General features: G+C 39.2%; 2 protein-coding genes across 2 annotated transcripts in view; one reads left to right on the top strand and one right to left on the bottom strand.

Annotated features, from left to right (window-relative positions):
• Window positions 1-2,039: 2,039 nt before the first annotated feature.
• Window positions 2,040-9,199, bottom strand: guca1g (guanylate cyclase activator 1g). Its single transcript, XM_053506353.1, has 5 exons — window positions 9,002-9,199; window positions 4,257-4,406; window positions 4,020-4,110; window positions 3,463-3,636; window positions 2,040-2,060 (listed from the first exon to the last, which is right to left on the bottom strand). The coding sequence occupies exons 1-5, from the start codon at window positions 9,197-9,199 to the stop codon at window positions 2,056-2,058; spliced, it is 618 nt and encodes a 205-aa protein (XP_053362328.1). The 3' UTR covers window positions 2,040-2,055.
• Window positions 9,200-11,725: 2,526 nt separating this feature from the next.
• Window positions 11,726-25,614, top strand: part of zgc:101566 (Transmembrane protein 263-B-like) — a 67,110-nt gene continuing 53,221 nt past the window's right edge. Inside the window, exons 1-2 of the mRNA XM_053505908.1 lie at window positions 11,726-12,031; window positions 15,464-15,575. Coding sequence (XP_053361883.1) covers window positions 12,026-12,031; window positions 15,464-15,575 — 118 coding nt within the window. The 5' untranslated portion in view covers window positions 11,726-12,025. The remainder of the gene's footprint in view (window positions 12,032-15,463; window positions 15,576-25,614) is intronic.

Below are 25,614 nucleotides of genomic sequence, written 5' to 3'. Positions count from 1 at the left end.
TAAAGTAAAAAAAAAAAACTAAGAATAGACTTATATCTCAGTGGCAGCACTTGACTAAATAAATATATATTTTTTAAAGATTTACCTGTAATCGTTGAAAAATTTTCTTTTTTTGACAGAAAAAAAGCAGATGCTTCTGGTTATTATGCAACTATGGGGCAGCATGCTCAACAATGTATTTAGCTTCATAGCGTTATTAAAAAATATACAGTGGAACCTCGGATTATGAGTAACACGGTTTGCGAGTGTTCCGCAAGACGAGCAAAGATTTTTTATAAATTTTGACTTAAAAAACGAGCAAGTCTTGGTTTACGAGTACCGAGAATCATGTATCACACATGCACTTCTTGTTTTGATGGCCAGCGTCACGCGATCACAACTGAGCCAATGGTTTTTCTCCCTCTTGCGCTGCGAAATTGTGGAAATAGTAATCGTCTCCCCTGCTGGGTCTTAGTGCGTGTCTCTCACTGGTATAATCAACATCCGTGCACGCATTTTCTTCCTCAGCCTGTCGTTATGTGTGTGCGCGCAGGCGCTGTTTGGGCCTGTCATTGACACCGTGCCGGTTCACACTCTCTCTCTCTCTCTCTCTCGCCTTTAGTGTGCGTGTGTGTGTGTTTGTGAACCGGCATGGTGTCAAATCACGCGCACACACATAATGACAGGCCCAAACACACACACACACAGCCCCTGCGCGCATAAACGGAAACACTTACCTGTCGGGATCTATTTTCACTTATTTTCATTAGAAGGTTCAAAAACCATTTACTCCCTCAGCCAGTTGTTACGAGTGCGCGCACGTGATTTGACACCGTGCCGGTTCACACACTCTCTCTCTCTCGCCTTTAGTGTGTGTGTGTGTGTGTGTTTGTGAACCGGTACGGTGTCAAATTATGAGCGCACACACATAAGGACAGACCCAAACACACACAGCACCTGTGTGCATAAACGGAAACACTTATCCGTCGGGATTTATTTTTACTTTTTTTTTAAAGTAAAGTGCAAGTTAATTTGTTTTATTTTTACTTTATATTTTGTATTAATTATTTTTATGTATTTATTTTTTGGGCTGTGGAACGAATAATTTGAGTTTCCGTTATTTCTTATGATCATGTTTACGAGTATTTTGGAATACGAGCCCGCTTCCGGAATGATTTATGCTCGTAATCCAAGGTTCCACTGTACAGTATTAGCCACAATAGGAATTGCAAGTGGAACTATTAAAGATCCATTTTGGTTGGGATGTACTCTTAGCAGGTGCAGCAGACAGAAAGTTATGGTACACAGTTACAGGGACAAGAAGCTACCAGGGTTTTTTTTATGTGTTTTAAAACATGTAGTTGAGTTTTAGAGAGATTTCCCTAAAACTTACTCTATATGAATAAAAGCATTTGGCCAAACCTGTTAATTATTAAATTTAGGTGTTTTTGTCAGACCTCTTATTCAAAGTAAAGGGCGGTCTTTAGGATACCAAGACATCTTGGACGATACTACAGTAGAGTATGCTTCCAACTTTGTGTCAACAGTTTGGGAAAGGGTTTCTCACACAAAACAGTTGGTAGATAATATTGCTTGGTAATATCAATATAGTTGTATCTATATGGTAGGTATCTTATATTCATTTTCAAGAGAGACACATGTTGATATAGCAATTATGCCTGGATAAATACACTTCCCCATGTAAAAGCTTATTGAAAGGTTGAGGTATTGAGATGTCTCTAAGGCAAAAAAGAAAAAAAAAATACTCATACAGAGGTGTCCTGTCTGGAGGTAGGGCAGGTAAAGGTCAGTATCAAAACACCATAAGAAAAGCAGTCTGAGTGAATAACTGTTCTCAGTAAGGTGGTGTACAGTAAGTATAGGAGACTCAAGCCCAAAACCTTGAGGTCACAACCAGTCCTAATGTGATGACAAGGTTGAATATGGCAGCAAGGAGAAGATGATCTGATAGTCTAACAGCTGTAGATTTGCTGGAAGCTCTTGGAGATTCTCTTGGAGAAGGCATTCTGCGTGTACTGGTTGTTTTTATATGGAGAAAATTCAGGATCCTGCAGGTCATTCTGTAAGAAAGAAGATGCTTATCTTATGCTTATTGGAAGAGTACAGTAAGTTTTACACAGAGAGCTATATACAATCCACCATCAAATCACCATTTTGTAATGCTTGCCATACAGTAGGTAATATACCCAAGCTCAGTAATGATGAATCGCTGGCTAAATTTATACCCATGAGTTTTACTGAACACATAATGAGAGACCAGATAACAGTGTATGTTAAGAATCTTTAGTCTTTAGGGCAACATTCAAGGGTGTAGTTTTCATTCTGTTAATAAACATCTTAGGTCCTAACCTATTTTCCCCCCTACCTTGCTGATGAGTGAATGAGGTCACTGCATGTGTACTTACACAGCGGGTATGAGAAAACCAATGTGATTAAAAAAATGGAATGAAAAAATTAATCTACCAAATTCCCTGTAATCTTTGAGGTAAAATGCCAACTGAATACCATGAGAAGCTTAATAACGCATATAACAGCCCTGGTCCATTAACCCATGCATGTACTTTAACTTAGCAAACTTAACTCATCATGTATATTGAATATTCATTCAGTAAAATTTCCTGAACATTTATCTCATGATGATGCTACCAGAGATAAAATGGTCACCAACCATTATTGGTCTCGTCTTCCCACTGGATTAACTTTATTATTTGTGGCATTCCTATGTACAACAACTGTGTGGCATTGTAAATCCACAGACAGGTTGGCAGACAAAATAATGGCTGGCTTAGTTTAATATCAGCTATGACATCACACAAGAGCTCTATTCACCATCTGTGTGATCAAAAACTAAAAATACCCATCAGTCACACCATCCTATTCTGTGTAATTCAATAAACCCATTGTTATTTTACACTTTTACCATCACTTAGAATTTTTTTGGCCTCAGTTGCTGAAATGGTACTCCTGTATTTATCCAGAAACCAAAAAAGTTCCCATTTTCTCTTTTGTCCTTTTTCCATTGTTGTATTGGCCTCAAGACAGTTTTAAAAATCCCCTGTTGTGACCTCATATACGAATAGTCCCTCCCTCAGCTTGACAGGAGGGGTGTGGCTCAGCATCAGCTCATTTACGTAAACATTGAAATAGTGTATTTGAAAGTTGTTAAAGTGAAATCATGAAACATGGAACCTTATTTAATTAATTTAAATTAAATTAAATTAAACCGTACTTAATTAATTAAAGAAATCATCTTCATCTTGATTTAATTAAGAACATATCTATTGTTTTAGTTTGACTGCATTTGTAGATGCTGTTTGCTCCACCACCACATATGGACCATGTGCCGACTACAGTACATAACACTCCTAGAACTATGCCATGTTCAGATATTAAACATCATTCCCGTTCCATCTAACATCATCAGAGGAGAATGCAGCTTCTCGATCAAGTTAGACACTTTACCTTTACAAGAGCTGCTGTGACCAATTGATTTTCCTGTCAAACCCTTTGACGTCATTTCTTTTTTTCTCCAGTTGTTTTTGAACCAGCTGCTGGCACGCACATCGAGTTTAAGCACATCCATAATCCAGGCATCCCTCTGTGCGCCAGTCATAAACTCGGACAATGAAATCTGATCTACAAGGGATGAAACATTTGAAGTAACCATTTTAGATGCTCATATTGTACCATGTTTGTATGCTTTATGCACTGTTGCTCGACAGCTTTTTGTGTATTTATGAATCATATAATAGTTAAATGCATGAAGGCATTAAGAAAGAGCGGTCTCACTTAGAAATACTAAGGGCTTTTGGAAGGGGTCGAAGGATATACTACATTCAAACACTGACACTTCAACTGTAGTATATACTTGTAAGATGTGGATGTGTGCATATAATTCTGCCATACACACACACACACACACACACACACCTACACACATATATATATATATATATATATATATTGTTAGTCATTGTAACATAATGTATTTGTGATACTGATGACCCACACATACCTACCATCTTTGTTTTGGTCCACGTGCTCAAATATTCTGTCACATACGTCATCAGGTGTCATGTTTATGCTTCTTTTCTTGAGCTTGCAAATGATCTATGAACCGTATTCAATAAATTACCATTAACAACATTACATCTACTATATTTATCCATTCATTCGCCAGGTGTTTTTAATACAAAAAATGCTTTTATTTACATCTAGTTTATTCAAATATGTCAAAGCAAGTAGCAATTCTTTACTTTAATAATGTTTTTAACTTCATTCTTGTCAAGTTTCCCATTTTCATCTCTGTCATACACTTTGAAAGACCACTTGAGCCGATCCTGCAGTTTTCCCCTCAAGACGAGATGCACAGCTGCCACGAACTCGAGGAAGTCTATAATACCATCCTGTACACAGAGACAGAAACAAAATATATTAGCATTACTTTCGACCAGTTTGTAAAGAGTTAAAAGGTTAAAGCTAAACATAATCTAATCAGCTTTAATGTAATCAGTGATATTATTATTTCATGTTGAAGCCCACGTACATGTCTGCCTGTCTTTCTGTACAGCAGAACTCTCTGTCTAACTTAATAATACAAAGAAATAAATTTTTTTAATTGAAAGTATATTATGCTAAATTGAATTTCTTTCCTCATCAGCCAAATACACTCCCTGTTTGGTAATCGGAGAGTGAATCACAGATGAGAAATCAAAAAAATTGATCGGATAAAGATTATGTTTCGTCTTAAAATAACTCCACTGCATTAAAATTCACTTATACCAGTTTTATTCCAGTGCAAATTTTAAGCTGAGCTTTTCTATTTAATATTTATGGGTGCAGATGTTTACCCATCGTTTACATTGAGCAAGTAGCTTATTAGTAGGTTATTTAAAAGCCAGATTATTAAATTTGGCCAATAACTGGTTATAACTTCGCTTTTACTTAACATTTTTATTTCACTTATGGTGCAGGTTAAACTTCAGGCAGATATCCAAGTATTGCAAAAGTTTTGCAAAATACTGTCCAGCCAGTTTTGCATGATGTGACAAAATCATAAAAGACAAACAGGCAGACGGAATTTTCTCTGAGACTGGTTTCTGGTTCTCTAATGTATTAAACATAATGATATTATAAGAGCAGGTTCTAACCAATGTACAGACAAAACCTTTTCTTCATTTATATTCTGTAGATTTGTTCTTTATTTTTACTGTAATGTTCCATTCAGGTCAGACTTTTCTTTGAAACAATTATTAAAAGAATTTTTCCGACATGATATTTTAGAGCTTTTGATCGGATAACTATCACAAAGATTAATACAGGGGTTGGACAATGAACCCGAAACACTGGCCAATTTAGTGTTAGAGGTTTCATGGCTATATTAAACCAGCCTGTTGGCTAATCTTAATTGATTGCACATTCCACCAGTAAGAACAGAGTGTGAAGGTTTCATTAGCAGAGTAATAGCACAGTTTTGCTTAAAATATTGCAATTGCAACATTAGGGGTGATATATCAGAGTACAAAGAGGACAAATTATTGGTGCACATCTCACTGGCGCATCTGTGACCAAGACAGCAAGTCTTTGTGATGTATCAAAAGACACAATACCCAGCGTAATGTCAGCATACCACCAAGAAGGACGAACCACATCCGACAGGAGTAACTGTATCCAGTAACCATACGGTAGGGTCAATGTACATGGCTGGGCTGCTATAGCCATTTGGTCACTCGTGCCAATGCCAAACGTTGCTTTCAATGGTGCCAACAGCATAAATCTTGGGCTGTGGACAATGTAAAACATGTATTGTTCTCTGATGAGTCCACCTTCACAGTCTTTTCCACATCTGGGAGAGTTACAGTGTGAAGAAGCCGCAAAGAAGCCTACTACCCAGACTGTTGCATGCCCAGATTGAAGCATGGGAGTGGATCAGTGATGGTTTGGGCTTCAATATCATGGCATTCCATAGGCCCAATACTTGTGCTAGATGGGCGCGTCACTGGCAAGGACTACAGAATCATACTGGAGGACCATGTGCACCCAATGGTTCACACATCGTATTCTGAAGGCGGTGCCGTGCATCAGGATAATAACGCACCAATACACACAGCAAGACTGGTGACAGAGTGGTTTGATTGACATGAAAGTGAAGTTGATCATCTCTCATGGCCTACCAGATCTAAATATTGTTGAGCCACTTTGGGGTGTTTTGGAGGAGCGAGTCAGGAAACCTTTTTCTCCACCAGCATCACGTAATGACCTGGCCACTATTCTGCAAGAATTGATGCTGCATTGGCCATAATAGCAGGCCCTACACCATACTAATGAATTATTATGGTCTGAAATCAGACGTTTGATTTTTATTGTCCAACTTGAACTGTATGTTCAAGCTGGTTCTTTTAATACTAACTGGTGCAGTGAGTAGCTTCTCATCTCTTAAACATCCATGTCAAAATATGCATCCTGTGGCTGTAGAAAATATATTATTGTGTTTTAGACAAGTCAAATCCGCCTGAATCGAGCAAATAAATGGGTTGTATTGGGTTAGGAACTGTCCGACACATTATTAGAGCTAAAAAGAATAGTGTTCTAAACATGGACGAAATGTGTGGTCCAAGAAATGACCATGTTCAAAGATCACTCACACCTCCACTTTCACAGTACAAATTAGTGAAAATAAGAGCATTTCCTCACAAACACAATAAGAATGTACTGAGAACCCACATGTTTGGGACTAAACAGCTCAACACTTATTAGTGAGAATAATCAGAAAAAAACAGGCTTCTGTTTGCTTGGGAGCATAAAGACTTGACTTTGGAGGAATGGAAAAATGTCATGTGGTCTGATGAATCCAGACTGACCCTATTCCAAAGTGACGGGAGCATCAGGGAAAGAAGAAAGCGCATAATGAGATGCATCCATCATGTATAGCGCCCCCGGAGGAAGTGATGATCTGGGGCTGCTTCAGTTGTTCAGGTCTAGGCTTAGCAACGTTATGTGGCAATAAAACGAAGTCAGCTGACGATCTGAATGTACTGAATGACCAGGTTATCACATCTATGGAGTAGATATGAAGTTCTTATCCCCTTAAGGCACGGCCATGTTCAAGGACTCAGATTGTCAACGAGTGGCTCTGGGAGCATGAGGAACCATTTTTACACATAAACTGACCACTGCAGAGTCTTGGCCTTAACCTGATTAAAATTCTATGCTACAGTATGTGAACTGTGGGAAGTCAGTACCAGTACCCACTCAGGCCTATAACCGTAAAAGTTCACTTAAAGCAACTTTTTATGAACTTTACATGCTCTGACAGAGCAAACAAAAGGCGTGCTTTTGTGGAGGCGTCTGTTGTTGTTTTTTTTCTCTCTTTGCATGTCAAACATCTAAAAAATGACAACATTATAACTTGCAAATTACCACTTTCAAGGCACCATAAAAGCAGCATTGCGTTTAGATGTGAACATGAATGTGACTATGTGTATGTGTGGATGCACGGTGCCCGTGGGTGTATTTCTGTCTCATTGGATAGGCTCATGATCCACCGTGACCTCGACCAGAATAAAGTGCTTAAAGAGGATGAACGGATGAATGAATGATAAAGCAGCATTACTTAGAGGAGGAAGAAAAAACCCAATGCAGCCGCTGTTAAAACCTTTTAAAAACTTGTGGTACTTCTTTGTTTTATTTATTTTTTCGTGAAATAACCAATTGTCATACATAGTTAAAATCTGCCATAGTTTTAAATGTATTGTGTTCTTACATTAAAATGAAGGTACTGATTGATGTTAAGTAAAAGTAACTGGAAGCAGATAATCAGCCTGTAGAGATATAATGACATCTCATGAAAACATGAACTCCATGTCATCATATAACAACCTACGAGGCTTATCACCTGATTCGTCACATGACCTGTTACTCCGCTAATCTCTCTCTTTTTTACCTGCGCGCACACACACACACACACACACACATCTGTTCCCCAAAAACACCTGCTTGGAAAAGGCCAATTTTAAAAGAAAAAAATATATTCAATAATTTTCTATACCCATTATCCACCCTCCAGGGTTCGGGCGTATCCCCTGAGGCGGGGTACATCCTGGACGAGGATGTATCACGGAGTACAATCCCACACAAACATTATTTAGGACACCAATTAGCCTAATCTGCCACTCACCATCATCTATACCGCTGTATCCAGGGTTGCGGGGGCCTGGAGCCTATCCCAGGAGACTTCGAGCACGAGGCAGAACAAGGTGCCAATCCATCGCAGGGCACACACACATACACACACTCACGTGCTCATTTACACACTACAGGCAGTTTGGGAACACCAATTACCCCAATCGGCAGGTCTTTGGACTGTGGGAGGAAACCAGAGTATCGAGACAGAAATCGAGTCTGGCCGGGAATCGAACCCTGGAGGTGCAAGGCGACAATGCTAACCACTAAACCACCGTGCCACCCCTGCCAATTAGCCTAATTTTTTGGACTGTTGGAGGAAACCCGAGTACCCAGAGGAAACAAACCAAGCACAGGCAGAACATGCAACCTCCACACATACTGTACAAACCAGAGGCAGGTGCAAGGTGACATTGCTTTCCACTGTGCCACTCAGAAAAATGGTATAACAATAGAAAAAATATGGAAAAGGATTACATATGAAGTTATTACACTAATTAATTAAGTACTTACTCTCATTATGTGAATTTTTGCACTTTTCAAAAACAAATGTGCATACTGTATATGTATATTTAATTTTGATAAGAATAGTAGTTTTATAAATCTTCTGCAAGGTGGTTTCGCAAATTCCTACCAAAACTTTTTACCCCAACACCCATAACGACCCTGAGCTTTTGATAAACTAGTGAACAAAGACACACACACACAAAAAAAACTAATGTGAATTCCAGTAGCAAAAACTCATGTAAATGTTTTATATTTGTACACAATTTACACATTAATTAAAAACCAAACACCCCCATGGTTTTCAGATACACACCTTGTTCTGGTCAAAAGATTGAAATAAAATCTTCATAAAAAGCGCCTCTTCTTCGGAAGAACTCTGGACTCCAAAGATTCTGCGGAATTCGTGGAGATGCAGCGCTCCACTGGGACACTCCCTCATGAAAATGGTGTAAAGCGAATGAATTTGAGACACTTCTACCTCCTTGTCAGAGTCACTTTGCTCCTGACCCATGTTTAAATCTCCTTATGTGAGCAGCCCATCACCGTTCGGTCAGCGTCACCCCTGCCAGACTGACCGCTGTGATCTAATTTACTAAACCAAGATGTTTCCTTCCAGACAAACTAAACTAATCCTCTTTGTTTTTAACCTGGGAATAATTTGCTATGGTATTTTTAGAAATCCTCAATCTTATTATCTTGCTGATCCTATGCCCAGTAGAAAACCCTACAACAGCTAGTCATTCTCACCCTAAAAGCCAGAAAAAGAGCTTTGATTCAGGTATTTATTGTGTCACAGTGCTGTTGGATTCTGTGATTTGATTTGATGAAAAGTGTTAATGATTATTTTTTTTAATAAAAGAAGCGTTGATAGTACAGTAGTTCTATCGGCAAGGCAAATTGCAGGCTTGTATTAATGCTTTCTCAAATGATAACATTCTGTCACTTATAGTAATACCAGCACAAAGATTTTTTTACCTTAGATTTACAAGTAGTTTTTACTACTTCTGCAAGTAGTAGAACTTTCTTTTTGGTAAATACTGTAGATTATTGCTGCTATAGTAAAAGCTTGCATATGGGTCTGTATTCACTTACTCATCTTCTATACTGCTTTACCCTGTATTCAGGGTCGCGGAGACCTGGAGCCTATTCCAGGAGGCTTAGGGCACAAGGCGGGGTACATCGGGGTACGATGGCAATCCATCGCAAGGCACACACATATACACATTGACACACACTACGGGCAATTTGGGAACGCCAATTAGCCTTGCCTGCATATCTTTAGACTGTGGGAGAAAACCGGAGTACCCGAAGGAAACCCACCAAGCACGGGGAAAACATGCAAACAGATGTTCATGGTCTGAGTTCGATTCCTGTCTCTGTGTGCATGGAGTTTGCAAGTATTCCCCATGCTTGATGCGTTTTCTCCCACAAAGAAATGTATATTAGGCTAATTGCTGTTCCCAAATTGTCATGATTGTGTGTACAGTATGTCTGTGTGCCGTGCGATGAATTGTCACCCCGTCTAGAGTGAATCCCGCCTGAATGAAGTCTCCTGGGATAGACTCCAGGGCCCCTGTGACCCTTTTTATGGAATAAGCGGTGAAAACAATAAAGAATAAATAAAAAATGAATTATTTAATTCAAGTTTCATAAATATGTTGGGATATTTTTTTTTTTATATTTTATAATGTATAACATACTTAAATACTACCTGTGTCCCAAATTATGAACATTACTCCAGAACCACTGTGTATTTAATAGAAAAGAAAATATTTATTTCAAAATTAAATTTATTTCATTTAAAAAGTACAGCCATGGCCAAAAGTACTGATGGTAGCTCTCACCTTTTTTCAGGATGACCCAAACAAGCGGAAAGGGCATTCATTAGAGAAAATGACTTTACCCCAGTCCAACTACTATATTCAATTCAATTCAATTCAATTTTATTTTATTTATATAGCACTTTTAACAATAGTCATTGTCTCAAAGCAGCTTCACAAAATGAAAGAAATTAAAGAATGATAATAAATTGTGTATGTGTGAAAAAAATGTGTCTAGATAATAATGAGATGAATTAATGAAATTTCTCTGATAAGCAAGCCAAGGGTGACGGCGACAGTGACAAGGAAAAACTCCCTGAGATGGCAATAGGAAGAAACCTTGAGAGGAACCAGACTCAACAGGGAACCCATCCTCATTTGGGTGATAACAGATAGAGATGATATAACACCATGTGTGTTATGCAGCTGAAAGTACAATATAACAGAAATTCTTTAAATTAACATGAAGTCCAGTTCAGCACAGGGAGTCAGTAGGTGCAGAGGGCAGATGGGGTCTAGATCACTGGGAGCACAGGAGCAGGATGTGTAGCTCCAACCATCATGAAGCAGAATCCAACTTGGGCTGGTCCTTCTCTGGATGCCTCAGGATCCTCACAGGGTTGGCCTTTGTCTACTGAAGCTGGCACAATCTCTAGATGCCTCGGGATGGGTAGAAAAATACAGAACAGATGGAGAGAATTAGCGTAGTTGCCATTCAGGATAGATGTACTGGAGTATGAGGTTATGGGATGAGTTACGTGTATGCCAGATTAAAGAGATGCGTCTTGAGTCTACTTTTAAACTGGGAAACACTGTCTGGAAGGCTATTCCAAAGCTTTGGGGCTAAATATGAAAAAGCCCTACCCCGTTTCGTAGATTATTATGTATATCTTATGCAGAATACTGTATGTCTGTCAGTGTGGGCTCACTCACAAATGTGAAAACTAATAAAGAAAGGTACAGTATAAGGACATCCTACAAGATCAGCTTCTCCCAACCATGCACGAGCAGTTTGGTGATGAACCTGCACATCAGTCAGGATGTGACACACATTGATTGACAGCATGACAGGGTGAATTGAAGAGGCTCAACACTACAGATATTTACTCTTTAAATAAACTTAATGTAATTGTCAATAAAAACCTTCAACACTTATGAAATGCTTGTAATTATACTTCAGTATTCTATGGTAATATTTGACAAGAACACTGAAGCGTCAGGCTTTGTAGGAATTTATATTTGTGTCTTTTTCGAAACGGTTAGCCACGGCTGTACTGTGAGGAAAAGCATTTGAAAGTGTTTGGTAGTTTGGTGCCCTCTAGCGGCGAAAACATAAACGTCTCCATAATCTATAATTCTGTAAACATCCTAAACGTCACTTCCTGTTAGAATCAGCTGCAAAACATAGATAGAAGGAAGGTCTTAGACATTATTTCGTGCATTTGGTTATTTTTGTGATATAATTCGTGCTCCATTTTAAAAAACAAAAAACAAAATTATTATTACGTACGACGGTTATGAAGGTGAGTCTGTTTTTTTTTTCGCATGTACGAGGCTTTCCGACGTTTGCATCATAAACATCTATCATAGACAGTTATGGTTACTAATATTGATATAACACCCCATAAAGTACATATGACTACATTTGCGATAGATTGGCGTGCCTGCTTGTGTGCAGTGTGTTTTGTGTTGTAGGATGTTGCGCAAGTATGTTACATTACCATATTGACACAACGTATTCCGTTTCCAAAGCCGCTCTGTTGGAAGTGTAGCGCACTAGAACGCTGGGTTTACACTGTTGCAAACGGAGGGCGCCTCTGTAGTGCGTAGGGGGGTATTTCGGATGCGGCCTGTAATAAAAATCCCCAAATGAAAGGGATTGGATTTTTTCTGCTACATACTGTAGGGCAAGGCAACATACATATTGGACTCGAACGGAAATAATACGCACGACTAGTGAAAGCATTTTATATATCTAATTCTGATGGATATTAGACAATAAATATCCTTATAAGTCATGCTGTTTTTCCTGACATGTGAAATAAACCAGCAGTGATGAGTAATTCAGCAGGAGGAGTGTTTCCTGAAAAAGCATTTGAAAAAATGTCAAGACAATAAATTCCTGTACACCATTCCTTCTTTTCTTTAATAATACTTCCTCGGTCTAGGACATGCTCTGAGACACTTGTGTGTGTTACTGTATCACACACACTGTTTCTTATATAGAAGAATAGAAGACATGAGGACTTTATAGAACATAGTGTTCCACAATTACATGTGGTGTTTGAGAGCTTTTTTTAATTAGATTTTATTAAATAATCCATAACAGACCAATTATTGAATGAATTTATGATGTCATTAATTTATATAACAGTGTGTCTAGGAAAGGCCTGTTTTGAATATTTTCTTGTTTACATTTTCTTCCACGAAAAGCATAACATTATTTTAATGACTCATCCTGTAATAGTCCTGTTTTCGACCAATGAAATGCTCTTGAAAATGCGTTTGTCCCGGCTGTGATGCGTACTGATATTGGTACTGTAGGAAAGTACATTATATACTAAACAAACCCTTAAAGCTTAGAGCATTTTAGACATTATTTGTTTATCTTTTTTTTTTTTTTTTTTAAAGAAACATCTATATAGCTCAGGATTGTGCAGTGCAGAGTGATTTATCCTTTTTTTTTTACATGACTTATGCAAATATGATAAACTGCTTTTTATTTTACTTTAACCAACTTTGCAAACATACAGTAATTGATCAAAAAAAAAAAGGGAAAAAAATGTCACATAGGCACAGAAGTAGCACAGATAAACATAATTATCTGTTTTTCTGGTTGTTTTTGGTTCTTTCTATAAACCAAAAAAGTATAAAAATTTCTGCTCATTTTGAGAGTTCTACATTTTGGCAACATCATTCTCATATTCCAGTAGTGGTAGAATTTACTCGTTATAAAAGTAATGATAACTTTCGTTTTACCTGACATATCCGAAAACCCAAAGGCACAGTTTGATGTCTAAAGCCTCCCTGTTAACACACACTGACAAGGCTTCCATTCAAACACATATATATGTTTAATTGTTATAGAGCTATGCTGTGCTTTCGGCACAGATCTGTGCTGCTTATGTAGGCATGAGGGCGGAGCTTGGGTGTGATATTGCTTTTATACAACAGTTATGCAAACACCATTAACTGTACTACAAGCAGATTATTTTTTGTTTCTTTATTTAACCAGTTATTTTTTGCCTCAAACACATACCTTTCTGAACGGCTGGTGCGGCGCTGGTAATAAATGGTGGCAACCGATGTTTATTGTAATTAACAGAGGTTAAAATTGTTTTAATTTCCTACTGGTAGTATGTATATTTCCACTTATTTCACTTTAGAACATCAGCTCTGGTAACTTCTGGGTTCCAGAGTTAAATCCCAAATAGTGTTAAATAGAAGTTTAGTGCACTTGAAAGAACAATTAATGCCATTGATTAGGGGTTAAGGAGGAATTTGGAATTCAGCCTTGTGTTAGAAGCTAGCTTAGTTTTGTCTCTCACCTTAGGCGTAAATAAAACAACAGGGAGGCAGTTCGGAAGGTCATAAAAGCAATTATTTCATGGACAAAGTGTTGTTGTCCATGACATAACATTATCAGATGTGTTTTTTTTTTCTAAGAGTGCATCCGTAACAGGTTTTGAATAAAGGTTTTGGCCTGCAGCTGCTCGCTTCTCACTACTGTGGACCGTACAAACCTACTTTCACCAACGCTGCAACCAACAGTTCGTGTAATTAATGATTGTAGAACCTGTAGAACATGTGGTTAAACGTCCCAGTGCCGTTACTGTCCATTATCACTACTCATGAAGGGCCTCTCTCGTCTGATCAGATTGCTCAGTCAGAACTGTTGCATAATGTAGAATACAGTACCATGAAAAGTATATGCCCCCTTCCTGAGGTTTTGTTTTTTTTTTGCATATTTTTTACACATAAAAGATTCAGATCATCAAAGAAAATCAGAAATAACTCGAGTAAGTACAAAATGCAGTTTTTAAATTATAATTTTCATTTATTAAGTGAAAAAAAAATTCTGCAAAAAAGAATGGGCCAAAATTCCTCTATAGTAATGTAAAAGACTCATTGGCAGTTATTACCAATCAGTTGGCACATCCAGTTATTAGGTTCAGGGGGAAATTACGTTTTATCCCTTAATAAAAGAAATCATTATTTAAAAACTGCTACCATTACTTGGGATTAGAGTGTGCGGTCAGCTCGCTGCAGCTCCTCACGCTTCTCCAGTGGTTCACCAGTCACAACATAAATTCTGTTTTTATGTACTATATATATATATATACACACAGCTTCAGGGTCAGATTTTCTCCATGTCCTTTGGGTTCTTGGTTTTTCTCGGACAGGCTAAAAACATGCAAGTAGATGGATTTTTAATGGTAATTTAAAGTGTGACAGTGTGTGTCCATTGTGTTTCCCGACCCATTCACTATACTTTTCTACCTTGCAATCAGTGATGCAGGAAAGAATCGGATGCACAGCAACCCTGACCTCATGATTACTGGACGACTGATATCAATTCAGACACTCTGCTTAAATACTAGAGCGGTATCTGATGAGATTTAGCGTATCGACACCACACGGATCTTGCAAGAAAACACGCTGTCTGTCTTAAAGGAGGTCGATACCATGGCAATAGAGTTTTGCTTAAAGCCGGTTGAGTCATTAAGGTGTTAAGAAGATGTGCGTATTGGATCAATACTGCAATAAGAGCTCTAATAAGATGGGACAAAAAAAAAAGAATTGGTGCAATCATAAAAAAGACATTGTGTGCTTTTTATTGGTTAATATTTAAACACAAACTTGCTGGGTTGCCATGGGGTGTGAGGGGAAAATTGTGGCATTTTTGGCTGAACTGATTGTGTAATTATTGGGTGTGGTGATGGATCCTCCTGCAGGGCCCCAGCACAGACAGCGGCGTGATGGAAGTAATGGACGAGAGCACTACATCGCCCATCGACCCAAACAGTGATGACCTCCCACCGTACCTGCGTGAGGATCCACCAGAAGGTACAGAACAAACTCGTAATGTTCTCTTATTATCTGGAGCCACTTCTAGCTCAGAACACTTGAGAAATGGCAGCAGTGTGAAATTTTCCAGCATCCTTATCCATCATGCTTAACCCTTTAATCTCTGTTGCTAGTGTTCTCAACAATTTATTTTGAATATGAGTAAACTGATAAAAAAAAATCGCAAGCTACCGTACAAGATGAGGCTAGTTTTACAGGTACAGACGTCAGAGTGGAAGCTTTGTAAATGGGATCGGTCTGGAAAAGGAATGAACGGTATGAACCTGGGTATAGGTGCTGTATTTGTAATTAGCAGTTTTCTGCCATGTTCATGTCAGGCTGACATTCCTAGCACAATTACTTACAGTATATAGATATTACATGTATATATTTGCTACACACTACATTAGGTAAATTTTTTAAACTGCTTATTAACACTAATATCCAATCAGCCATTCACATGCTAGCAAATCCATCCATTTAGTCATGTAGACATTGGCAAAACGATCTGCTGAAGTTCAAACCACTGGGGAAGAAAGGTGATTTAAGTGATTTTAAATGTAGCATGGTTGTTGGAGCCAGATGGGCTGGTATTTCCGAAATTGCTGATCTAAGGGGATTTTCACCTACAGTACAACCGTCTCTAGAGTTTGCAGAGAACGGTCTGAAAAAGAAGAACATATCCAGAGAGATTAGATTAGATTAGATAAGATTAGATGAGATGAGATCAGAGATAGTCTGAAAAAGGAAGAATATATCTAGATGAGAGATGGTCTGAAAAAGGAGAATATATCCAGATGAGAGACGAGATAAAATGAGATATATATCCAGTGAGCGGCGGTTCTCTGAATAAAAATCCCTTTTTTAAACCAGAGGTCAGAGGAGAATGGCCAGACTGGTTTAAGCTGATAGAACAATAAGAGGTTACAATAACTCAAATAACATCTCGTTGTAACAGTTGTAACAATAACTCAAATAACATCTTGTTGGAAGAGAATCTCTGAATACACAACACATTAACCCTTGAAGCAGATGGTCTACAGCAGCAGCAGACCACACGGGTGGCACAACAGCCAAGAACTGGAAACTGATGCTACAATTCACATGGCCTCACCAAAATGATTCAATTAAAGATGTGTTTGTTAGTTTTCTTGGCACACTTTGGGCCCTGTTTAAATGCCACAGCCTACCTAAGTATTGTTTCTGACAGTCCATCTCTTTGTTACCACAGGATTACGTGGTATGTCACAATGGTAAAATCATCTCAAACTGATTTCTTGAGCATGAGCACTGTACTGTAATGGCCTCCATAGTCACCAGATCTCAATTCAATAGAGAAGCCTTGGGATGTGGTGGAACAGGAGATTGGCAGCATAAATGTGCAGCCGACAAAATTGCGGAAACTGTGTGATGCTTTAATGTCAATATGGACCAAATCTAAAAAAAAAAAAAACTTCCAAAACATTGTTGAATCCATGCCACGAAGAATTAGGGCAGTTCTGAAGGCCAAAAAGTCCGACCCAGTAGTAGCACTGTGTACCTTACAGTAAGTACAGTAGGTAATGGAATAAAAAGTGTAAATGATCTCAAAAAGAAGAGAGTGCACAGGCTTTGTTCTTAGAGTAATAGATTCTTTTCACTCTCAATGTTATGTTAGTGAGAAATTGTGAGAACGGTAAGATAAGAATACTCATCGCAGCTAGTGATTTAACAAAATGACACTCATAATGAACTACAAAGAGTCATCATGGCTAGGGCTCTACAAAATGACAAGCATGACGACCCACAAAGACTCCTCTCTGTTAGGGATCTTCAAAATGACAATACTGATGAACCACAGAGACTCATCTCTGCTAGCGATCTACGAAATGACGAGCATATCATCCCACAAAGACTTACATTGCCTAGCAATCTGCGAAACGATAATAATGACAACCCAATGACAACCCAAGACTTGTCTGTGCTAGCAATCTACAAAATAACAATGAAGCCCCACAAAGGCTACGATCTATCTACTGACGAGCATGATGACCCACAAAGTCTCCTCTCGGCTAGCGATTTACAAAATGACAATAATAACGACCCACAAAGTCTCATCTCGGCTAGCGATTTACAAAATGGCAGTTACTGTACGTCCCACGAAGACTCATCTCGGCTAGGGATCTATGAAAAGACAATAACAAAAACCAACGAAGACTTTTCTTGCCTAATGATCTATGAAATGACAATAAAAATGTCCCACAAAGCTTTGTCTCAATTAGCGATCCACAAAATAAGATGTAAGATGTCCCTTGAAGACTCATCTCGGCTAGGGATCTACGAAATGACAATAACGATGTCCCACAAAGCCTTGTCTCGGTTAGGGATCTACAAAATGACAATAAAGATGTCCCTTTAAGACTCATCTCGGTTAGGGATCTACGAAATGACAATAACGATGTCTCACAAAGCCTTGTCTCGGTTAGGGATCTACAAAATGACAATAACGATGTCTCACAAAGCCTTGTCTCGGTTAGGGATCTACAAAATGACAATAACGATGTCCCACAAAGCCTTGTCTCGGTTAGGGATCTACAAAATGACAATAAAGATGTCCCTTTAAGACTCATCTCGGTTAGGGATCTACGAAATGACAATAACGATGTCTCACAAAGCCTTGTCTCGGTTAGGGATCTACAAAATGACAATAACGATGTCTCACAAAGCCTTGTCTCGGTTAGGGATCTACAAAATGACAATAACAATGTCCCACAAAGCCTTGTCACGGCTAGCAATCTACCAAATGACAGCAATGACGGCCTACAATGACTCGTCTTATGACTTATCATATGATGATGATACCATGAAAGTTAAAGATTTTGTACACATGTAATGCCGGAAACTGTTAACCAAAGTGAAAACAGAATAAATATGTTAAACTCTTAATTCAAAGCACATCTTTTCAGAATTAGATCACAAACTGATAATCAGTCAGGTTTGTCAAGTTGACTTTAATTTTTGAAAATTCTTTATATTTTTCATGCATCTCGGTTTCATGCATCTGCATAGGCGCTAAGTAAAGTAAGGGTCTATGAATAAACAAACCTAAAAACAGTTGAAGACTCAACTAAATGTTTCCTTAAGGTCGAGTGTTTAACCAACTATAAACCCTCCAACCCAGATTTCTAGGACAGTGTACCGAATGAACACAGCAGCTCTTATGTGCTCATCCCATGTGTGTTTTTCCAGATCTCCCAGTTTGAGGCCTAATCCTGATTGCAAATGCATCGATCAAAGGATTTTTTCGAGATGGTGAAGGGATTAACAAAAAGCCTCAAAAAGGAAATATGTAGTGCTATTTTCCTGCACAAGGTGGCAGTGTTTGTTTGGATGAGGCAGTAAATGTGCCACAAATGTGCCAGGCCTGTGTTCCGTTTAATGGTATTTTTCAGTTCATTACTGTTGTATGAATTCCTGTCAACCTCTTCAAAGCATTCCATTACTTTTTTTCCATTCACGTGAAGTTTATTAGCTGCCAGACGATTTGAGTTAACATACCTAATATTTTGTGAACTAACCTTAAATTGTGTGACCAGAAATAAAAAACAGCACATGAATTGTTTATACAGTAAATAAAAATAGGGTGGAATCAGGATGAACGAGTATGATGCTGTTGGATTTGATTTCTCACCAGTTCTGAAAGAGGAATTTGCATCAGATCATTCCGGGTGCAGGAACCTATTTTTGTCATTTTTTGCATGAATTGGTAGTTGTTTATATTCTCTTCTGTGTTTTTATGATCATGATTCAAGTTGCAGGTTTTTTCTTTAGTGCTGACTGCCAAGTCAACAAAGTGTTAAGACAAAAAGATGCTTCTGCTGTGAAGCTTTGAGCCTTAAGCTTTGAAGTCAAAGTCGTGTGGTATTTCCCGTCATAGGTTTTGAAATTCGAGTTGAGGTGGGGCAAGGGTAGCTAAGAGGTTGAGATTTAATTGGCTAGGACTACTGCTTGCTAGGTCACAGGTTCAAACCCCAGCACCACCAAGCTGCCAATGTTGGGCCCTCGAGCAAGGCCCTCAACCCTCAACTACTTAGATGTATCATTCTGGATAAGGGCGGATGCCAAAAATGTAAATGAAGTCTAAACTACATTGAGAAATTAAACAAAGTTGAGTTGAGCTCATCTAAGGTTTTTGTCACGTTTTTAGATTAATGTCTAAATCAAATTGGCAAAAATTTAACCAAATTGAGTTGCTAGTCTTAATCGTTGTGGTCCAAGTTGTGAGCTTCGAACTGTAAGTGTTGATGTCTAAGTTGAATTATGAGTCATAAGTGTTGGCGTCCAAGCTAAGTTGCGAGTCATAAGAATTGATGTCTAAGTTGAGTTGCTAGTCGTAAGCATTGAGGTCCAAATTGCGTTGCGAGTTATATTTGTTGATGTCCAAGTTGAGTTGTGGAAGTCCAAGTTGAATTTTCTGTCAAATTTTAGAAGTAAAGTCTGAATCAAGTTGAGAAAAATCAAACCAAGTTGAGTTGCAAGTCTTACACATTAATGTCCAATATAAGATGCGATAAGTTAGAACTGAAATTTGAGTTAAGCTTTCACATGCGGTATTTGGACTCAGTAATAGTTTTTTATGCATCTGATCTAATGTCCTTGAGTTACATCTCAAATCACCAAGTTTAAAGTCCAGTTTCAGTTACAAGTCATGACTTCGAAGTCTGAGTCCTGAAGTCAATGAATTAGGGAGTATAATGAGAATGAAATTGTAACCCATCAGAAAGAAAATCGATTGAAGAAGAGAGCAGCCTGTGATGATTGTGAGGACACTGTGCAGAGACTCGATCACCATCTTGACTTGTTTTCGCTCGGTTTTAGAACACATCCTGACAAGCTGTAAAATGGATGAGGCCAAAATGGACTTTGCTCTTTAAAAAAAAAAAAGAAAGAAATCTGGTTATTTATATTCAGCTCGTCTCGGAAAGCATCTTGCCTTCGTTGAGAGGTATGGTGAATCTGCTGTGCGGATGTGTTAAGCAGCGATAGCTGGATTAATCCTGTTTCAATTCATTATTGATAATGAAAAACGATTCTTTCTCGCACTCACTGGCTTTTTGCACTCTCCTGTGGATTTTTACATCAGTTATTGCATTTTCTTTGTCGTTCCCACGTACAGACCAGTGATCACGCCGATGCCAGTTGTGTCTCGGTAACTTACTTGAGCTTAAACCATTTATAAATTGCTCTCAGCGGGGTGGTGATGCGTAGGCGCTTGTGTAACCTTGTCTGGCAGGTCAGATGCTTGTCGTTATCATGAATAAAAGCTGCGCTGAATCAATCGCTCTTTCTCATTTTTTTTGTGACCACTCAGTCCTGAACCTCATGTATATTTTATTATGTGGTAAATAATGTAGTGTATTTATTACTGAGAATGCTAGAAAGTTTAATTCGCCTGTCAGAAAGTTATGTAATGATTGTTTTCTTGAAAACTAGATTCATAAAGCATCTCGTCATAGTGATCATATCGTTCCTGCATCCGCCCGCCTCTGTCTCTGTCTCATACGTTGGCAGATACAAATTCCGTGCTGAATTTCTTTTGTCTACTTGAAAAGTCAAAAGGCCAAACTGCAGATTTTTTTTTTAAACATCGTACAAAAATGTCTTTCAAACACACATCAAGATGGCGGCGCGGCAGTAGTACGCAGCGGCCGCTCTGGAGCCAAAATGGTGCTATTTTGTTTACTTCGTGTCATAGCACGTTTATTTAACGCAGTATATGGACATCGGCGCAACCGGTGTTCATATTTACCACCGGCAGACACTTTTAGACCACATCTCTGTTATGCTAATTCCAGCATACAGACCACTCGTCAGGTGTTCTGAAGCAGGTAAAAACCTGGCCAGCAGGAGCCATCTCTGCTCTTTAGGACTGTTTTGAGAACACTGACTGGAACATGTTTAGGGAGGCTACGACTTACGGCGACTTCACCGACTTGGAGGAGTACACGTCATCAGTGACCAGTTACATTAATAAGTGCACCGATTGCGTCACTGTCTCCAAGAGCATCATCTTACAACCCAACTAGAAACCGTGGGTTACTGCAGAGGTGCATGCAATCCTGAGGACCCGAAACTCTGCCTTCAGAGCGGAGGAGAAGGTGGCCATAAGAACAGCACGGGCCAAACTGTCCCGGGCCATCAGAGATGCAAAGCGCGCACACGCTGAAAGAATCCACAACACCTGTAAGGACAGCGATGACACACAGCACATGTGGCAGGGCATACAAGCCATCACCAACTACAGGACATCATCACCTGCCTGTGACAGTGACGGCTCACTTCCAGATGTGCTGAACAGCTTCTACGCATGGTTCAACCTGCAGAACGATGTGACTGCGAGAAAGACCACCCCTCCTCGGAATGACTAGGTGCTGTGTCTTACAACGGCTGATGTGAGGAAAACTTTACGCAGAGTCAACCCATGTAAAGCTGCTGGACCAGACAACATCCCAGGCAGAGAGACTGGCACTGACACACCTTGACAAGAATTCCCTGATCGGGAAGCTGAGCCTGTTGGGCTTGAACACCCTTTTTCTGTAACTGGATCCTGGACTTTCTGACCGAAAGGCCCCAGTCAGTGCGGATCGGGAACTGCACCTCCAGCACCACCACAATGAGCACTGGGGCCCCCAGGGCTGTGTGCTCAGTCCCCTGCTGTTCACACTGCTGACTCATGATTGTGTAGCGACAAACAGTTCCAATCATATCATCAAGTTTGCTGATGACACGACCGTGGTGGGTCTCATCACCAAGAACGCGACGAGTCAGCAAACAGAGAGGAAGTGCAGAGACTAACAGACTGAAACGTGCATTTTGTTGTCTGTTGTCTATTGATGTCTCTTTTTTCTACAGAAGTAGTTTTAAGTCAACTTAAAAATAAAAAATGTAAATCTGTCATATCTGAGCTAGTCAGCTAATTAGCTCTCTTAGTTAGCTAGCTGGTTCCAGTAGAGTTGTGTTGTAAATTTATGTTGTTGCATGTACAGTATATAGCACTTTGGACCTGGATGAACGTTGTTTCGTTTCACTGTGTACTGAACAATAAAAGCCTACTTGACTTGACTTGACTTGATCACGCGCAGAGGAAGAACACTGTGCTCTCGCGCTGCCATACTGATCTGAATTGCTGTTCTGCTGGAACACAGATGCTGCCATTCTTCCTTCCAAATGAGGACAGTTCCCCGCAGTCTGGGTTCTGATTAGTCATGTGACTTGGCACTTTAATATTTTAACTCAAGCCTATTTGGCTTTGTGCAAGGAAGCATTCAATTAGCACACTTCTGTGTTTTTAAAATAGTTACTACTGAATTTACTCTGTGTTTAAAACGTCTAAGTCCTGTCTGTCTGGCTAGATTTGACTTGATCCAGGGAAATCTCTGTCTGTCTGTTAATTTGTCTGTCTTTCTGTTTGTCTTTTTTCTTCCCTTGGCTAGCTGCCTGCCTGTCTCTTTCTGAATTTCTGGCTGATAATTAAACCATTTCACTTCAATCTGTCCGCCAGTCTATCATACCCAGATCTGTCCGTCTGTCTCAAATGCTGTACGCCGACTGCCTGTTGGTGTATCTCTGAGTCTTTCCATCTTTCCTTTCGTCTGTCTTATCTGTCTGTCTGTATATTAGTCTCTCTGTCATTCAGTGTCTCTCTCTGTCCATCTGTTTATCTCTAAGTATACCTGGTCTGTCTCTTGTCAGTCTGCCTCTCAGTCCATCTCTGTCACTTGCTGTCTGTCTCAGTCAATCCGTCAGTATGTCAGTCTGTCTCTCTGTCAGTTTACCTCTGTCCATCTGTCTCTGTCTGTGTCAGTCCGACTTTGCCTCACTCTCATTATTTTATACCGTATATCTGGGCAGCGGTGTAGTGTGAACTAATAGGCTCAGTGCTTCCTTTTTTTTCTTTTTTTTTCACCCCACTCTGTGTGTAATGAGGGTGTTCCGTGCATTGCTGACATTTCATTTTTTGCTCGGGAAGCATGAGGCCCTTAATGACGCTGAGCGTAACCAGCTCTCAACTAGCTATGCAGAATTAGTTTATTAAAAAAAAATAAATAAATAACATTTAAATAAAAATAAAAAATAGCAAGGCAGCTATACTGTTTTTCTGTTTTGGTTACTCTGACAGCGTTGCCTGTTTCTGTCTGGATGGGGGAGGTGTGTGTGAATGAACAAACACACGGTACAAATCCTGTCTTTGTTCATCTGGAGGAAAATACATCCAAATGCAGAGCTTGATTTTTTAACAGTTAGGAAAGGCATTTATTAGGGGGGAAATATTTGGTATTAAACATGTGTAAGCAATATCACACAAGAGGGAGTGCTGTCGTACTGAATATCAGTGCAGCTGTGATGCCAGTTCCAGAAACACCATTTCGCAACTGGAGAAACTAGCGTCGCCAGTTAGTGTAATTAACAGGGGTAAAAGTAGTTTAAAATTCTTACGGAATTATATATGTATGGTGTCCCATCCTATGTAGCAAAATGGTGAGGAGAATATATCGTGTACAATCCGTTCTTGTTAGAACAACTAGGACGTGGAGTAATGCATATAGTTAACAATCCAAAAAAAAAAAAAAAAAAAGCGTATATCGCTTTTAACAATTGAAATTGTCACAAAGCAGCTTTACACAAGAATCACAAGAATTATTTAGGTTTGTATGAAATGTAGGGCTGCAACAGCAGCAACAGGGTTGTGTCACGCGGCGCGGAGACATTTGATTATTTCTTAAAAAACTTTAGTTGAGCACGGAGCGGAGTGAATACACTCGGTCTCACGCACTGATGCTAGCAGAGTTTGACACCACAAAAAACGAGCGGTAAAGGAAAGATACATGGCGGAGGCAGAGAAATCCGTAATCGTCTCCCCTGCTGGGTCTTAGTGCTCTTACTGGTATAATCAACACCTGTGCACGCGTGTACTGTTTACTATAACAGTGTGACTACATGTGTGTGTGTGCGTAAGACATATTTTATTTTGTGTGTGTACAGCGCACATGTAAAGCAAAAGCAAATCTCATTAGAGATGTTAAAATATTATTATTATTATTATTATTATTATAGCAGCTCAAGGAGCAACATGTTTGTGCACTTTCTTAAGATTTTACTTTTTGTTTTTGAATAAAGGGTTGGAAATGAATGCTTTTCTTTTTTTTTTTTTTTTAAATCCAATTAATCGATTAATCAAATAATAATCGACAGACTAATCAATTATTAAAATAATCGTTAGTTGCAGCCCTAATGGAATGTAAAAGTGTATAAATCAAAATGAGATAGTCCCTGATAATCAAGCCATGGAGGACGGCGACAGCGGCAAGGAAAAACTCCCTGAGGTGGCAGAAGGAAGAAACCTTGAGAGGAACCAGACTCAACAGGGAACCCATCCTCATTTAAGTGAAAACAGAGATCATTATCATCCAGAGATCACTAGTTCGATTCCCGGATGATACTGTATCTTTCTGCAACCAGGGGCCTAGAGAGCTGATTGGCCGAGCTCACTCGGCAGGGTGGGATAGGAGCCACTTAGTGCTCTCACATTAATCATGGGTCTATAGCCAAATGGGTTTCTGTGAGCTCACGCAAGAGGAGGGAGCAGATAGTGCTAACAAACAAAAAACGAACAAGTCTTGGTTTACGAGTACCGAGTATCATGTATCACGTATGCGCTTCTTGTTTTCACACCGAGCGTCACATACTCACATCTGAGTCAAGGTTTTTTCTCTCTCTTGCACTGCAGGATTGTGGGTATTAGTCTCCCCCGCTGGGTTTTAGTGCGCGTCTCTTACTGGTATAATCAACATCCGTGCACGTGTGTACTGTTTACTATAACACTGTGACCATGTGTGCGCATGTAAAACATCTTTTATTTTGTGTCTGTACTGTATGCGTGTGTGTACAGCGCGTGTGTAAAGCAAAAGCAAGTCTCATTAGAAAGTCTTAAGATCCATTTTCTCTCTTTGTATCAGCCTGCTCTTTGCTTGTGTGCGTGCGCGTGCATGTCATTGGACAC

This window comes from Clarias gariepinus, chromosome 10 (genome assembly GCF_024256425.1).
Source record: "Clarias gariepinus isolate MV-2021 ecotype Netherlands chromosome 10, CGAR_prim_01v2, whole genome shotgun sequence".
NCBI classification, from domain to species: Eukaryota; Metazoa; Chordata; class Actinopteri; order Siluriformes; family Clariidae; genus Clarias; species Clarias gariepinus.
Note: the sequence above shows the minus strand (reverse complement) of the source record. Positions and strands in the feature narration are given on the sequence as shown.

What these genes read in the sequence shown, in the direction of transcription:
- guca1g (XM_053506353.1), bottom strand. Translation starts at nt 9,199, where the DNA reads ATGGGTCAGGAGCAAAGTGACTCTGACAAGGAGGTAGAAGTGTCTCAA. An exon ending in AATCTTTTGACCAGAACAAG is followed by an intron (nt 4,407 to 9,001) that starts GTGTGTATCTGA and finishes CTCTGTGTACAG; the next exon opens with GATGGTATTATAGACTTCCT. An exon ending in CGTGGACCAAAACAAAGATG is followed by an intron (nt 3,637 to 4,019) that starts GTAGGTATGTGT and finishes CATCCCTTGTAG; the next exon opens with ATCAGATTTCATTGTCCGAG.